Genomic DNA, 15,736 nt, shown 5'->3' on the forward strand with positions numbered 1-15,736 from the left:
TGTGGATGGTTTGTCCTCTGACAAATCAATTGTACGTTTCGGCATTCCTCAAGGTTCCGTTTTAGGACCACTATTGTTTTCACTATATATTCTACCTCTTGGTGATGTCATTCGGAAACACAATGTCAACTTTCACTGCTATGCGGACGACACACAGCTGTACATTTCGATGAAACATGGTGAAGCCCTAAAATTGCCTATCCTGGAAGCCTGTGTTTCAGACATAAGGAAGTGGATGGTGGCAAATGTTTGACTTTAAACTCGGACAAAACAGAGATGCTAGTTCTAGGTCCCAAGAAACAAAGAGATCTGCTGTTGGATCTGACAATTAATCTTGGTGGTTGTACAGTCGTCTCAAATAAAACTGTGAAGGACCTCAGTGTAACTCTGGACCCTGATTTCTCTTTTGATGAACATATCAAGAATATTTCAAGGACAGCTTTTTACCGTCTTTGTAACATTGCAAAAACCAGAAACTTTTTCTCCAAAAATGATGCAGAAAAGCTAATCCATGCTTTTGTCACTTCTAGATTAGACCACTGCAATGCTCTACTCTACCCGGATAAAGCACTAAATAAACTTCAGCTATTACTCCAGTGCTAGCCTCTCTACATTGGCTTCCTTTTAAGGTTAGGGCTGATTTCAAGGTTTTACTGCTAACCTACAAAGCATCACATGGGCTTGCTCCTACCTATTTCTATGATTTGGTCCGTACAGACCTAAACGTACGCTACGGTCACAAGATGCAGGCCTCCTTATTTTCCCTAGAATTTCTAAGCAAACAGCTGGAGGCAGGGCTTTCTCCTATAGAGCTCAATTTTTATGGAATGGTCTGCCTATCCATATGAGAGACGCAGACTCGGTCTCAGCCTTTAAGTCTTTACTGAAGACTCATCTCGTCAGTAAGTCCTATGATTGAGTGTAGTCTGGCCCAGGGGTGCGAAGGTGAACGGCAAGGCACTGGAGCGACGAACTGCCCTTGCTGTCTCTGCCTGGCCGGGTCTCCTCTCTCCACTGGGATTCTCTGCCTCTGACCCTATTACGGGGGCTGAGTCACTGGCTTACTAGTGCTCTTCCATGCCGTCCCTAGGAAGGGTGCGTCACTTGGGTGGGTTGAGTCACAGACGTGATCTTCCTGTCCCCGTCGGGCTCGTGCGGTGGAGGAGATCTTCGTGGGCTATACTCAGCCTTGTCTCAGGGTAGTAAGTTGGTGGTCTGTTGATATCCCTCTAGTGGTGTGGGGGCTGTGCTTTGGCAAAGTGGGTGGGGTTATATTCTGCCTGGTTGGCCCTGTCCGGGGGTATCGTCGGACGGGGGCACAGTGTCCCCCGACCCACCCCTGTCTCAGTCTCCAGTATCTATGCTGCAATAGTCTATGTGCCGGGGGGCTAGGGTCAGTCTGTTATATCTGGTGTAATTCTCCTGTCTTATCTGGTGTCCTGTGTGAATTTAATTCTCTCTCTCTCCCTCCCCTCCCGGAGGACCTGAGCCCGAGGATCATGCCACAGGAATACCTGGCCTGATGACTCCTGGCTGTCCACAGTCTACCTGGTCGTGCTGCTGCTCCAGTTTCAACTGTACTGCTTGCGGCTAGGGAGCCCTGAACTGTTCATCGAACGTGCTACCTTGTCCATGACCTGCTGTTTTCGACTCTCTCTCTCTACCGCACCTGCTGTCTCGACCTCTGAATGCTCTGCTATGAAAAGCCAACTGACATTTACTCCTGAGGTACTGACCTGTTGCACCATCTACAACCACTGTGATTATTATTTGACCCTGCTGGTCATCTATGAATGTTTGAACATCTTGAAGAACAATCTGGCCTTAAATGGCCATGTACTCTTATAATCTTCACCCGGCACAGCCAGAAGAGGACTGGCCACCCCTCAGTGCCTGGTTCCTCTCTAGGTTTCTTCCTAGGTTCCTGCCTTTCTAGGGAGTTTTTTCTAGCCACTGTGCTTCTACATCTGCATTGCTTGCTGTTTGGGGTTTTAGGCTGGGTTTCTGTATAGCACTTTGTGACATCTGCTGATGTAAAAAGGGCTTTATAAATAAATTTTATTGATTGATTGATCTTATTTCATTGGTTTGGTGGGATTAGAGGTTCTTCCAGATTATACAACTTTTGTCCGGAATGTGACTAGTAGAGCTGGCATTAATCTAAACCAAGGTCACCGTGCCTCCGCCTGCTATTTTTTACCTGGGTGCTCTAACTAAACCTGCTTTAACCGACTGTCTCCAAGTGATTACATCACAATCCCACTGGGCACAGACGTCAATTCAACGTCTATTCCACGTTGGTTCAACATAATTTCATTGAAATTACGTGGAAACAAAGTTGATTCAACCATTGTGTGCCCAGTGGGAACGCAAGTGAGATGTTCAGATCAGGATATCAGGAGTAACGATATCAATTGTGGGGTTAAAACGGTGCTGGTGGTGGGTGAGATAGAGGTGCATAGGGCACGCAACTGGACTCAATGGTCATCATAACATCCAACTAAAAAGCCTTCTATTACATCCTACTGTATCAAGAGCTGAAAATAAATGGCATGTGTCTGCAATGTCAGTAGATTAAGATCTCAATCTTAACTCTCATTTAACCTCTATTTAATAAATGCAAGCCATGAAAAGAACATTTAATCTTTTGAGATTTACAAGTAATTAAATAGAGAGACAGCACCTGAATCATAATGTCAGGAATTACTTTGGAGAACACTCCCAATGATCTGAGAGACTGTTTGATAAAAAATAGATACGGCAGATGATTCATGTAAGCACAGAGTAAAGCTGGGGTAAACAGTCCACTTCTGTTCTCGCTCAACACTGTAATCCTCCAATTACCAGCCCTAAATCTCCACACCATTACCCACAATGCTGCCTGCAGCAGTCACAGCTCAGCTGTTGTTCTGCGTGAAATCAGAAGTTTACAGAGATGGGCAGCAATAAAGGGTACTGGGGTAGGAAGGTAGCCAACCTACTGTGTACTTCGCTTTGGTGGTACACTAATGGAAATCTGGTGCATTAGTGCCATCTGCTGTTCATTTGAAGCATGGCTGACAAATGCTTAGGTAACATACTTCAGGACAGAGATGCTTTACAATCAAAAGCCACACCCATTTTGCATAGGATGGAGGTGTATCAAATCGTCGTCCTTCATTAGATAACGTGGCTCTAGGGGCGCTGTTGAGGCACTAGTATCCAGTCATACAGCAATCAACAGTCACTTCACCAGGTATTCACTCGTATTTCTTGTGTGTGTTTCGTATCTATATTATTACTTGTATTACTGTATTGTTGGGAAAGAGCTTTCAAGAAATAATTTCACTGTGCTGTTTTACACCTGCTGTATCATCCTGTGCACGTGACAAATAAATGTTGAAACTTGAAATCAACTCGAGCTTACAGAAGGGTATGGAGTATTTACAGTAAATTCCTTCAGCCAAATCTGCAAAGAAGACAAAGCATACATTATTCCTCTTTGGTTCCGAATAGTGTTCAGACTTTATTATGGTTAGAATTCAATTGTATCATCATCATACATATACAGTACCAGTCAAAGGTTTGGACACACCTACTCATTCAAGGGTTTCTCTTTATTTTAACTATTTTTTACATTGTAGAATAATAGTGAAGACATCAACACTATGAAATAACACATATGGAATCATGTAGTAACAATTTTTTTTTTTTTTTAAATCACAATATATTTTATATTCTTCAAAGTAGCCACCCCTTTTCCTTGATGACAGCTTTGCACACTCTTGGCATTCTCTCAACCAGCTTCACCTGGAATGCCTTTCCAACAGTCTTGAAGGTGTTCCCACATATGCTGAGCACTTGTTGGCTGCTTTTCCCTAAAGGTCAAACAGACTTCAAGATTTCTTAGCCAAGGTCAATGATTCACACACTCAGCACAGACTTTGCACAGATCATAAATTACTCGCTTATTCCACTGCTTCCCACTAGTGGTGAATATATAACATCACACACTTCCTGGTAGTTACTGTCCCATGGGGAATTGCTTGAACATAGCGACAGTCCAACATCAGTAGATAATACCAATCTTGATCAGGCATAGTACAGTTGTTTTGTATCAGGTCTATGCTTCTGCAGTCCAATGTAGAGAATGGCAGCCACATGGAATCTAAAAAAGACAGTACACAAATATGAATAATCTATATAACCATTAGCAGCATAATCCCCTGGTACAGTTATCCACTCTCCTCTTCTCTTACTGTGGTAGTCAGGGGCTCCTTTGGTCCCCTGTCTGTTGTGGTATTACCAGGGTCTTGAGATCTCATCATTTGAGCAAAGGTAGCTCTCATCTCAATATTTTCCTTACAATCTGGACAGGGAGAAAAGACAGCCCAAATGCTCATATAAATATATCTGTATAAATTAGCAATCCGCAGTAATGTATTTCACTTTCTTTCTATGAATCAAAACATCAGAATAATCCCTACTCTCTGTGTGACAGTCAGTAGGAGGGGTTCGAGGTTCGAGGTGAACCAGGGCCTGCTAACGTTTAGGGCTGATGAAGGGCTGTCCTGATGAAACACACAGCAGCATGTCCCTGTGGATCTCCTCCCAGGAGCTCAGAAGCCTGCCGTCTGCAGCGTACAGCCTGGAGGCGGACCGGGACAGGGCCAGCCTCACAGTACTGCAGCTCAGCAGCTGAAAAATATAGTAACGCACAGGAGATCTGAGGAGTCACTGAGGAGATATATGGGGCGCTGTTTGTAACATGCTAGCTATATTTTGTGAAAAAATTTTATTCTGTGGCATGAAATTCATTTTAGTCATTTAGCAGACTCTCTATTTGGAGGAAGTACCTCTTCGATGCTTTGGCCCCAGACGTGGACAGATACATGCCTGTCTCCATTGTGGTACACCTTAACTCTTTTGACATCAGGCTGATGGTACAGTTCCTGGGAGGTCTTCTGTGGAAGTGGCCTGTGGTCTTTCTCTGGAAGGGCCTCCATCTCAGCAAGTTGAGTCTGGAAAGAAAAAAGGGATTATTAACGATAATAAGGTTACTATCTAACCTCTGAAGGATCAAAACCCTGCTACTATTATGCTCATCAATACCATGCTTATATCAGAAGAGTGCTCTCAGAGTCTCTACCAGTGATGCAGTACAACAGTTTTACATTTACATTTGACATTTTAGTCATTTAGCAGATGCTCTTATCCAGAGCGACTTATAGTTAAGTACCGTACATTCCTTAAGATAGCTAGGTGAGACAACCACATATCACAGTCATAGTATGTACATTTCTCCTCAATAAAAAAGTTAGCAGCAAAGACAGTGTTAGTAGCAAAAGAAAAGTGCAAGTATTATTATTATTTGTACAACAAGTACATCCATACCGCAGTGTTGTGCAGCTCCTGGTCCAGAGTGAGTTCCTCATGGCTGGGCTGTAGCCAGCTTTGCTCAACCACCACAGGCCTGGCAGGACCACAGGCCTGGCACCAGGGAGGCTGGGCCCGTTCTGGAGAGACGACGGGCTGGGTGGACACAGGCGTCGAGAGGGGACACTGTTAGGGGCCATTCTACACCCAAGACTGTACCCATGCGTACAAGGAAGAACACTACCTATACTAACCGAGCTGCAATGTCATTGAATGAGCAAATCTAGTTAATTCAATGCACTATTCGGAATAGTTTATTCCCCCATAGTACATGATGTGGACATGGGATAGCCTGGTTCGACCATCCTGATCTCATGAGCTTACATTCGGTTTCGCCACATGGATTCACAACGGTTAGGTCAGGATGGTAGATCAGGCTAGCCACACGATACTGCATTTTCAAATGATACAGAATTGAAATATGTTCACTGAAATGCCATTAAATATGCATTATTTCCCTGTATTTCATGAAGCCACAGCAGCCATGATGGATAGAAAGCAGAGCAAACCTTTCAGGTGCCTCATCTTGTGTCTCTTTATTTCCAGATCAGTCAGTACTCTCTCCTTCTGGAGCCACAGAGCCCTCTGCAGCTTCTCTCTTCTCCTAACAACGGAGGCAACATAACGCACACACCATGATTATGTGTATAGAAATATGTAGTGATTTACAAACCTCTAATTGCTGCTGGAGTTCGTACAAGGCTTAAGCAAAGAGAACATTATCTGCAAAGTCATCATCCAGGCAGCAAAACACACGTCTCATTAGCATCTCGCCATTACAGGCCATGCATGAAATGTGTTATTAAATGAAGCGGCGTCTCGTCTGGGTTGGGCCTCCCCAGGGCAATGATGTCAGGATTCACCCACAGGCAAGAAAAGAACTGAACAAGAATAAACAGGATGGAATAATGTGCTGTAGTAGTAAGAGAAAGGAGCAAGGAAATTACTATACGTTTATTTACAGTGGGGAAAAAAAGTATTTAGTCAGCCACCAATTGTGCAAGTTCTCCCACTTAAAAAGATGAGAGAGGCCTGTAATTTTCATCATAGGTACACGTCAACTATGACAGACAAAATGAGAAAAAAAAATCCAGAAAATCACATTGTAGGATTTTTAATGAATTTATTGGCATATGATGGTGGAAAATAAGTATTTGGTCAATAACAAAAGTTTCTCAATACTTTGTTATATACCCTTTGTTGGCAATGACACAGGTCAAACGTTTTCTGTAAGTCTTCACACACTGTTGCTGGTATTTTGGCCCATTCCTCCATGCAGATCTCCTCTAGAGCAGTGATGTTTTGGGGCTGTCGCTGGGCAACACAGACTTTCAACTCCCTCCAAAGATTTTCTATGGGGTTGAGATCTGGAGACTGGCTAGGCCACTCCAGGACCTTGAAATGCTTCTTACGAAGCCACTCCTTCGTTGCCCGGGCGGTGTGTTTGGGATCATTGTCATGCTGAAAGACCCAGCCACGTTTCATCTTCAATGCCCTTGCTGATGGAAGGAGGGTTTCACTCAAAATCTCACGATACATGGCCCCATTCATTATTTCCTTTACACGGATCAGTCGTCCTGGTCCCTTTGCAGAAAAACAGCCCCAAAGCATGATGTTTCCAACACCATGCTTCACAGTAGGTATGGTGTTCTTTGGATGCAACTCAGCATTCTTTGTCCTCCAAACATGACGAGTTGAGTTTTTACCAAAAAGTTATATTTTGGTTTCATCTGACCATATGACATTCTCCCAATCCTCTTCTGGATCATCCAAATGCACTTCAGACGGGCCTGGACATGTACTGGCTTAAGCAGGGGGACACGTCTCACACTGCAGGATTTGAGTCCCTGGCGGCGTAGTGTGTTACTGATGGTTGGCTTTGTTACTTTGGTCCCAGCTCTCTGCAGGTCATTCACTAGGTCCCCCCGTGCGGTTCTGGGATTTTTGCTCACCGTTCTTGTGATCATTTTGACCCCACGGGGTGAGATCTTGCATGGAGCCCCAGATCGAGGGAGATTATCAGTGGTCTTGTATGTCTTCCATTTCCTAATAATTGCTCCCACAGTTGATTTCTTCAAACCAAGCTGCTTACCTATTGCAGATTCAGTCTTCCCAGCCTGGTGCAGGTCTACAATTTTGTTTTTGGTGTCCTTTGACAGCTCTTTGGTCTTGGCCATTGTGAAGTTTGGAGTGTGACTGTTTGAGGTTGTGGACAGGTGTCTTTTATACTGATAACAAGTTCAAACAGGTGCCATTAATACAGGTAACGAGTGGAGGACAGAGGAGCCTCTTAAAGAAGAAGTTACAGGTCTGTGAGAGCCAGAAATCTTGCTTGTTTGTAGGTGACCAAATACTTATTTTCCACCATAATTTGCAAATAAATTCATTAAAAATCCTACAATGGGATTTTCTGGATTTCTTTTTCTCAATTTGTCTGTCATAGTTGACGTGTACCTATGATGAAAATTACAGGCCTCTCTCATCTTTTTAAGTGGGAGAACTTGCACAATTGGTGGCTGACTAAATACTTTTTTTCCCCACTGTACATCCAATTTCATAATATAAAATTCCCTTAGAAAATGCAAGCACCATTGTGTGTGTGTGTGCATCTCACCATCTGAGGGGAGGTAGGGCTCTCCACAGGACACCCAGACATGGATGGGGGACCTCAGTATTAGTGCCATTAGACCCTCATCTACAGAGCTCATGTCCTCAGCACCCACCTTGAACACTGTCTCTGAACCTGAGGTTTGAGGAGAGGTCGGTGTCAAAAGTCAAAGGTCAACAGATACTGGTTATCAGAAAGGTAATCTAACCTCTCTGTGTGTGTGTGTGTGTGTGTGTGTGTGTGTGTGTGTGGTGGACAGTAAGACCTGCAGGTCCAGGGATGTGTGTTTCTGTGTCGACCTGTAGACAGTCATTAAGGGCCCAGGCTTTGAGCTGATGCAGGGTGAGTATCTGAGTCCCGTCTGCAGTGTAGAGGTGCTGAGCAGCTCTGGTTAGCTGGAGCAGGCTGGTGCACTCTGACAACAACTACAGATACACAGAAACTCATACATTCAATTCATACTGTACACCTAGGAAACAACAAAGTAAAACATTGTCTATTTGTCTGTTTCAGTGACCCTGTGGTGTCTCACCAGAGGCATTGTTGCCGTGGTGATCAGCTGGCCCTCCTCTAGGCCCCCCCGCCCATTCCTGTGGGCCAGGATCTTCACGCTCGGCTGGGTCCGGGCTGCGCTGCACACCTCTGGGGACGGCGTCTGCTTCTGCAGCACTGCAGCCTCCGTCCTCAGTGACTCCAGACACTCCTCTAGACGCTGCAGAGTGACGTCTGCTGCAGACTCACTGAGCTCCGTCTGCAGGAGGACACAGCTGGAGTCTTAGTCCCTCACAGACAGATATGCAGACACACAGACACAGACAGACACACACACACATACACGTACACACACTCTCCTGGGGGTTCATAAGGAGAACGTGTTTACTCCAATGCAGCCATCTGCACTGCCTTGGATAATGAACTTCAAACCCACTTGATTTCAGGGAATGCTGTAGGGGGATATTGGATGTTCAACTTCCCAGCCTGGCCTCAAAGACTAGATGTAACATAGTAAATATAAATCTGTGACAATGAAATGAGTATGATATGTTACGTTGGGTATGGTTACATAAGACAGAAGGTTACTTAAGCCAAAAACTTGGTTGGGGAGGATGGGTGGGCGTATAACGCGAATGTCTAGCAACCCAAAGGTTGAGTGTTGAAATCACATCATAGACAACTTTAGCATTTTGGCTAATTAGCAACTTTGCAACTACTTAGCATGTTAGCTAACCCTTCCCCTAACCCTAACCCTAACCTTAACCCCTAACCCTAGCTAACGTTAGCCACCACAAATTGAAATGTGTAACATATTATACAAATGGCAATTCAGAACATACCATATGAATTGTAATTCTTAACATAGCATACGAAACGGATGATGGACATCCACAAATGAATACATACCATACGAAACATACCATATCATACTAAATGGAGGGAGACAGATTTACGTTTGCTATGTTATGCCTACCCTCGAGTTCAGGTTGCACTACCTTGTGGACCTTTAGGATCCTGAAGGGTCCAGTTGGGCTGAGCTGGTGGTTGTGACTGGCCATACAGCATAGGAAGGAGGATTCTGGAGGAAGCTTCTGGAGAACTCCTCTCCCTCTCAGTCCAGTGGAACAGCTAGGACACACCTCCACTCAGCTCCCACTCACACCTGACCTGGTGAAGGAGAAACCCTGCCCCCACAGAGCACAGTATGAGATACTGTATAGTACAGAGGAGGCTGGTGGGAGGAGATATAGGAGCACGGGCTCATTGTAATGGTTGGAATGTAATCAATGGAATGGTACCAAACACATCAAACACATGAAAACAACGTATCTGACTCCGTTACATAATTACATTCCAACCATTACAATTAGCCCCTCCTCCTACAGCAGCTCCCACCAATCTCCTCTGGTATAGTACATACAGCATTATTCAGAGAGTATGCGATACTGTACAGACACAGCATTATTCAGAGAGTATGCGATACTGTACAGACACAGCATTATTCAGAGAGTATGCGATACTGTACAGACACAGCATTATTCAGAGAGAACAATCTAAGCAAAGGAGGATGTACAGCTAGTATCCAAAATGTACCACTCCTTTATAATCTTCCTACAATCCTTATAAACAGTGCATCAAACCACAGAACACACTAAATGTGTGCAGCAAACAGAATAGGTATACCTAACACTGTGGTAATAATGTGGTAGGAAATGAATGCACAGAAAAAGTGAGGTGGATAAGTACAGTGTGCTACAGTAGTTCTTCTGGACTGGTTCTGGTATACCTGCTGGTGCAGTGGTTCTGGGGACACACAGGCGGTACACACTGACGCCTGATTGGCTGCAGTCACTTCCTGGTCCAGAGATGAGGTGTAGAACGCACTCAGAACCCTAAGCTCTGGTAACCAGCCCCACTTCTGGTTGGCTGCTCCGTAACTGTAGGGCTTGTATTTCTGAAAATACAGTATATAGAAGAGATAAAACCATGTTACTTGAAGTATGTAATTGTCTGTATTGTTGATGTTGTTGACTTCCTTTGCTTGTCAGTGAGTCTTCCCTGTAGGACTACAGAGCAGCCTGTGAGGAGAGGGGGTTCAGAGCAGGAGTCTCCTGGGGGGGTTGTAGTCATGGAAACAGACAATACCAGCTCAGGGTTGGCCAACAGATGAAGAGTCCTGTGTGAGGAGACAAACGATAATCAAAACAACGTACATGTAAACTGTGTATCTTTATATCAACTACTTTCATAGACTTTTCCCTATGGCTTCCGAGAACATGAAAAGACCTTTGACCCTGTCATTGTGTCTGTCCCTGGATCTCATAGGCACAGTACAGTGCCCTAGACAGGGTCAGAGGGGGTCAACTAATCAGTGTGATGTGGGAGGATAGACAGACAGGGTCACGCTCTGACATTAGTATCAATTCACATGGGGTCCATTCTCCTACCTCTCTCCCTCATTCAGTGTCCAACGTTGGTTTGAGTAAGAGGGGTTACTGCGCACCAACTGGAGGGGTGACCCTGCTTTCACCCCACCTTCCCCATGGCCAGCGACCCCCACAGCCAGACAGCGGTTTCTGCAGTTTACTATCTGTCCCTTACTGAACTCAAACTGCTGTCTGTGAGCCTGTGTGATGCCCCTACCACGCTGCTGCAACCTAGAGAGAAACAACACAGAGAAGGAAAGAATAAATAATTGACACACAATGCCATGAAAATCCAGAACAATGGAGCACTGGTGCTAGCGAAACAGAATTCCTTATGCAACCCCACAGAAACAAATGCTGTATGTTCGTTTAAAGCAGCTTAACCTGTTCTTAGCAGGTTGGTCAGTATTACTGCAGCTATTTTCCACAACATTTTGTATTTCATCTTCCTCGTGGTTCCCTTGCCAAGGGTATATGAAAGTAGGGCACATCTTTATTTTCTGGTGAGCTCTTGAGAGCGAGTCCCTACTGAAACAGAAAAGCACACATGATGTCTAGACATTGAAGGAGGGACTTATTTTCATGAAAGTAAACACATTTACAAGACAATAATGGAAGGACATATGACATATTATGCATTTTTGGTATGCAGGATCAGAGAGTGGACCTGAATGGCCTTGTTAGTTGTTACTGACAGACTCACATAAGCCTGTTGAGGTGAGCACGATCATGATCAGTGCTGTCCTCCTTTGGCGTTGACTCTTGGCTCTGCTCTTCATAGAAAACACAACAGTGGGCTACAGTGAGCAGAGAGCCCTCCTGTATATCACCTCTTACCTCCAGTACCATATCTGGGGAGATGGCAAGGAAACATAAGACTCTACCGCACACATCACATCTACGCAGAGAAAGAGAGTAGAATTGTTTTCATACTATTTCCTCAATGTGTAGGCCTAATGACATGCCACAGTTCAGAATGCATTGTCATTGATGGACATACGCATGTTTTAGGAGTGCTGATTGGTCTTCTGGGATGTACCAACCATGCTGGTGGCGGAGGGTGCAGTAGTGGCGGATCTGGGACACGTCCTGCTCCAGGTGGAGAAGTTGGCGCTGTTTGGTGACTTTACCATCGCTGAAATGAGGGTTAACCCACGGCTCCCCACAAGACACATACACCTCAATGACATAGAGAGGAAAGAATACATGAGTTCAAATTTTTGTCAAAAAAGTTGACTTATGAGTTAACTTTTAATTAAAAAGTTAAAAGTTAAAAACTTTGATTCAAAAGTATGATTTCAATACCAGCTGGTCTGGAATCAGATCTTGAGTAGAGTTATCTCCTTGCCGTCTGTGAGGAAGAGCCTGTGAGCAGCGTGAGGCAGATGAAGAGACTCTGTGCACCTGAGGAGAGAGCATTACAGTTTAGATTGACTGTACTGTTCTACCCTTCCCAACCACGAGGGGAAATGAAATGAAATTGATTTTTTCTTCATGAAAATATTTCAATTCAACTTGAGGTTTTACCTTTCAAGGAACTGCTGAAACTCAAGGCTGTGGATTTCTGCCCTGTTACTTTTTTCACTCTCCCTGCTGGCGCCTCTCTCTGCTTTGAGTCTCTGTGCTGTGCTGGCGAGAGGCTTCCTACTGCACAGATGAATGGAGGGAAACAGAGTCATAATCAGTTCTATTCCCTGGCCTCACACGGCTGCGAGGGGGATCATAACGAGGAATTAACTTATGCAAATGATGCCCCAGATTCCAGGCCTGAGCCCGTAATGAAGGAGAGAGGCTGACGCAGACAGAAAGGTCAAAGGTCAGGCAGGCTGCATGTGCTCATCTGTACACGGGAACCCAGGGCAGCTTTATTTACTTTGCTCCAAAGATGGGGAACTGATTGAGTTAATTAGGAGGTACAAATTATATTCCTGGATCAGAAACTCCAATTTCAGGCTTGACTTTACCTTGAGCGAATGAGCATTCATTGGTGGGTTGTGTGGGGGTTGAAGGCTATGCATTCTTTCCAAATGATTAGTGAACAGTAGAGATTCCCCTTACTGCTGAATCAGGCCTAATGTGCTAATACATATATGATCTGAAGCTAAATTAATACATCTGCATAAATCATCTCATTTGAGACTGTGGGATCTTTCTCAGGATGTGTAAAATCCAGCTGTGAGAACATAAGTTGGTCTAAACCAGAACCATAAGTGTGCCCCCTACTAAATGTGCAGCTATCGCTATGATTTACATGTACATTTTAGTCATTTAGCAGACACTCTTATCCAGAGCGACTTACTTTACAGATGCTTCAGGCTTTTGACTGATGCTACTATACCACGGTATCCTATACAATATTTAAAATGGAACTGTAATTGACAATATTGTGTTGCCTACAGTGGATGTAGAATGAGATGTATGCACATGCTTAAGATGTGGTTGTCAGTGTCAGAGAGGAGGGATGTAGAAGAACTGAGAGGATATTGTCCTCACCGAGTGTTCAGTATGAGGTTGGGTGTTGTAACAGTTATGGCCTTGGCCTTTTCCATCCCCCTGTCCGTTTCTCAGTACCCTCAGTCTCAGTGGTACAGGGCAGAAACAGCGCCATCTCCTGTTGGAGTCAGTCAGCCGCGGCGCACAGGGGACTAGGGCGCCCTCCAGTGGCCAGCTCAGGTCCTGCAGGGGCATTCAAAAGTATAAAGTAGCCTGGTTATTTCTTTATTTAGTCATTTAGCAGACGCTCTTATCCAGAGCGACTTACAGTTAAGTGAGTGCATACATTATTTATTTTTCATACTGGCCCCCCGTTGGAATCGAACCCACAACCCTGGCATTGCAAACGCCATGCTCTACCAACTGAGCTACATCCCTGCCGGCCATTCCCTACCCTATCCTGGGCCAATTGTGCGCCGCCCCATGGGTCTCCCGGTCGCGGCCGGCTACGACAGAGCCTGGATTAGAACCAGGATCGCTAGTGGCACAGCTAGCACTGCGATGCAGTGCCTTAGACCACTGCGCCACTCGGGAAGCCATTTCTCCCTCTGGTGTATCCCAACACTGTCAGTGCATATGAAATAGCAAACTACACTTCCAATGCAAGTTAAGCTTGCACAAAAGCTGGATATCTTGAATATCTTACACTACAATGGGCCTACGACTCCCACACACACACGTACATGCACACACACACACACACACACACACACGCACACACACACACACACACACACACACACACACACACACACACACACACACACACACACACACACACACACACACACACACACACACACACACACACACATTACATTTATACCATTATACGATTTCATGATAAAACAACCTGTTAAACATTTGTTAGTCTCTATTCATTGAGTGTAAAATGTAAACATGTCAGTCAGTGGTTGTGGTCAGTAGACCGATTAGTTCCTAACAAGCCTGTCATGTTCTTGTCCGACTTGCCTCATCTGATCCTGCAGACAGAGGAGACACGCCATGGCATAACAACAACACAGATCCACTCTGACAGTCAGTCAGCATGTTGCTCCTCGTTCTAACAGCCTGGGTTCTTTGAGAGAGAAAGACCTTGCTGTATTGAATTTCTCAGCCAATACACACACATATTAACTAGAGTGCACTGTGGTGTGGACCATTGGCAATGGCTGTCTGGGTTGCTTTGATATAGGCCTACATGTTTTTTCTGGACCCTTCAGAGACTAGCACTCACTGGACTGAATGTATGTGTAGCTCAGTTGGTAGAGCATGGTGTTTGCAACGCCAGGGTTGTGGGTTCGATTCCCACGGGGGGGGGCCAGCATGAAAATAAAATAAAAATGTATGCACTCACTAACTGTAAGTCGCTCTGGATAAGAGCGTCTGCTAAATGACTCAAACCTAAAAATGTAAATGTACCAGGGTTCTCCTTCTGGCTCACCTGGTTGAGCTCTCCACTGGGCAGAGAGGGCCACATGTAGGTCAGCTTGTTCCACTCTGGGTTCTCTACCTTGGACTGCTTCCATTGGCCTGCTCTTCTCAGCCCCTCCTGCTTGATGGCCCATCTGACAGAGAGGACCACACATAGGGATATTCACAGAACCTTATGTAAGACATTTTATTACAATGATGATTGTCCTTACAATGAAATGCATCTGAAATTGATTTTTAGAGTGACAAAGAGCCACGCATGGAGGTCACGAAACCAGTGCACAGATGGGGTCTGAGCTGGACCCTGTCGGTGGAGTGGTGGGCGGTCAAACTGGACCCTGGGGCTGGGGTGCTGGGAGACAGGGTAGATGGGACTGGGTGGCCAGCAGCCTCCCTAGCCCATAGCAGCCTTAGGGAGGGGACCTCCAGCCTCAGAGCCATCACTGGCTGCTCATTTCACTGGCATTGACAGGCAGACCAAACGCACCACCACCAGCCCCCGGCATTCACACACAGGGCTGCGGTGGAGGGTCATGTCCAGATTGGACAGCTTGCCCCACTTCCTTTGAATGAGACCTGCATTCATAAGCTCTGCTGATGATATATTGTTGCACAATACTATGGAGCCCTCAGAGAATGTGATGTGTATTTGCTGTAACTCAAAACAAAGCAGCGCTGTTTCTCTCATTGTCCACTAGGTGGAGACCACACTCTATGGAATATGTGGCACATTCCCCCAACAAAAGTTATTTCTATCTATCTCAAAAATATGTCTATCTGTTCCTCGTCCTCTGTGTATCTTTCCATGTGTCCTTCCTTTGCACTCTGCCTTTTTGTTTCTGTAAACTTTGCCTCAGGGGGAAAT

The 15,736-nt window shown here is 45.1% G+C and overlaps 1 protein-coding gene across 1 annotated transcript; it reads right to left on the reverse strand.

Annotated features, from left to right (window-relative positions):
* Nucleotides 1–3,694: 3,694 nt before the first annotated feature.
* LOC311137133 (doublecortin domain-containing protein 1-like) lies at nt 3,695–9,586 on the reverse strand. Its single transcript, XM_084171475.1, has 10 exons — nt 9,514–9,586; nt 8,556–8,774; nt 8,289–8,448; nt 8,030–8,158; nt 5,925–6,019; nt 5,374–5,511; nt 4,836–5,000; nt 4,467–4,677; nt 4,239–4,348; nt 3,695–4,147 (listed from the first exon to the last, which is right to left on the reverse strand). The coding sequence occupies exons 1-5, from the start codon at nt 9,574–9,576 to the stop codon at nt 5,967–5,969; spliced, it is 624 nt and encodes a 207-aa protein (XP_084027601.1). The 5' UTR covers nt 9,577–9,586; the 3' UTR covers nt 3,695–4,147; nt 4,239–4,348; nt 4,467–4,677; nt 4,836–5,000; nt 5,374–5,511; nt 5,925–5,966.
* Between the last annotated feature and the right edge of the window lie 6,150 nt (nt 9,587–15,736).

Source organism: Coregonus lavaretus, assembly GCF_964263955.1.
Source record: "Coregonus lavaretus genome assembly, chromosome: 11".
Taxonomy (NCBI): domain Eukaryota; kingdom Metazoa; phylum Chordata; class Actinopteri; order Salmoniformes; family Salmonidae; genus Coregonus; species Coregonus lavaretus.

Bases quoted from the DNA above. Each gene is read 5' to 3' on its own strand.
- LOC311137133 (XM_084171475.1), bottom strand. From the start codon at position 9,576: ATGGCCAGTCACAACCACCAGCTCAGCCCAACTGGACCCTTCAGGATC. The intron at 8,449-8,555 runs GTGAGACACCAC...GTGTATCTGTAG, and splicing joins CCACGGCAACAATGCCTCTG to TTGTTGTCAGAGTGCACCAG. The intron at 6,020-8,029 runs GTGAGATGCACA...CTCCGTTGTTAG, and splicing joins GCCCTACCTCCCCTCAGATG to GAGAAGAGAGAAGCTGCAGA.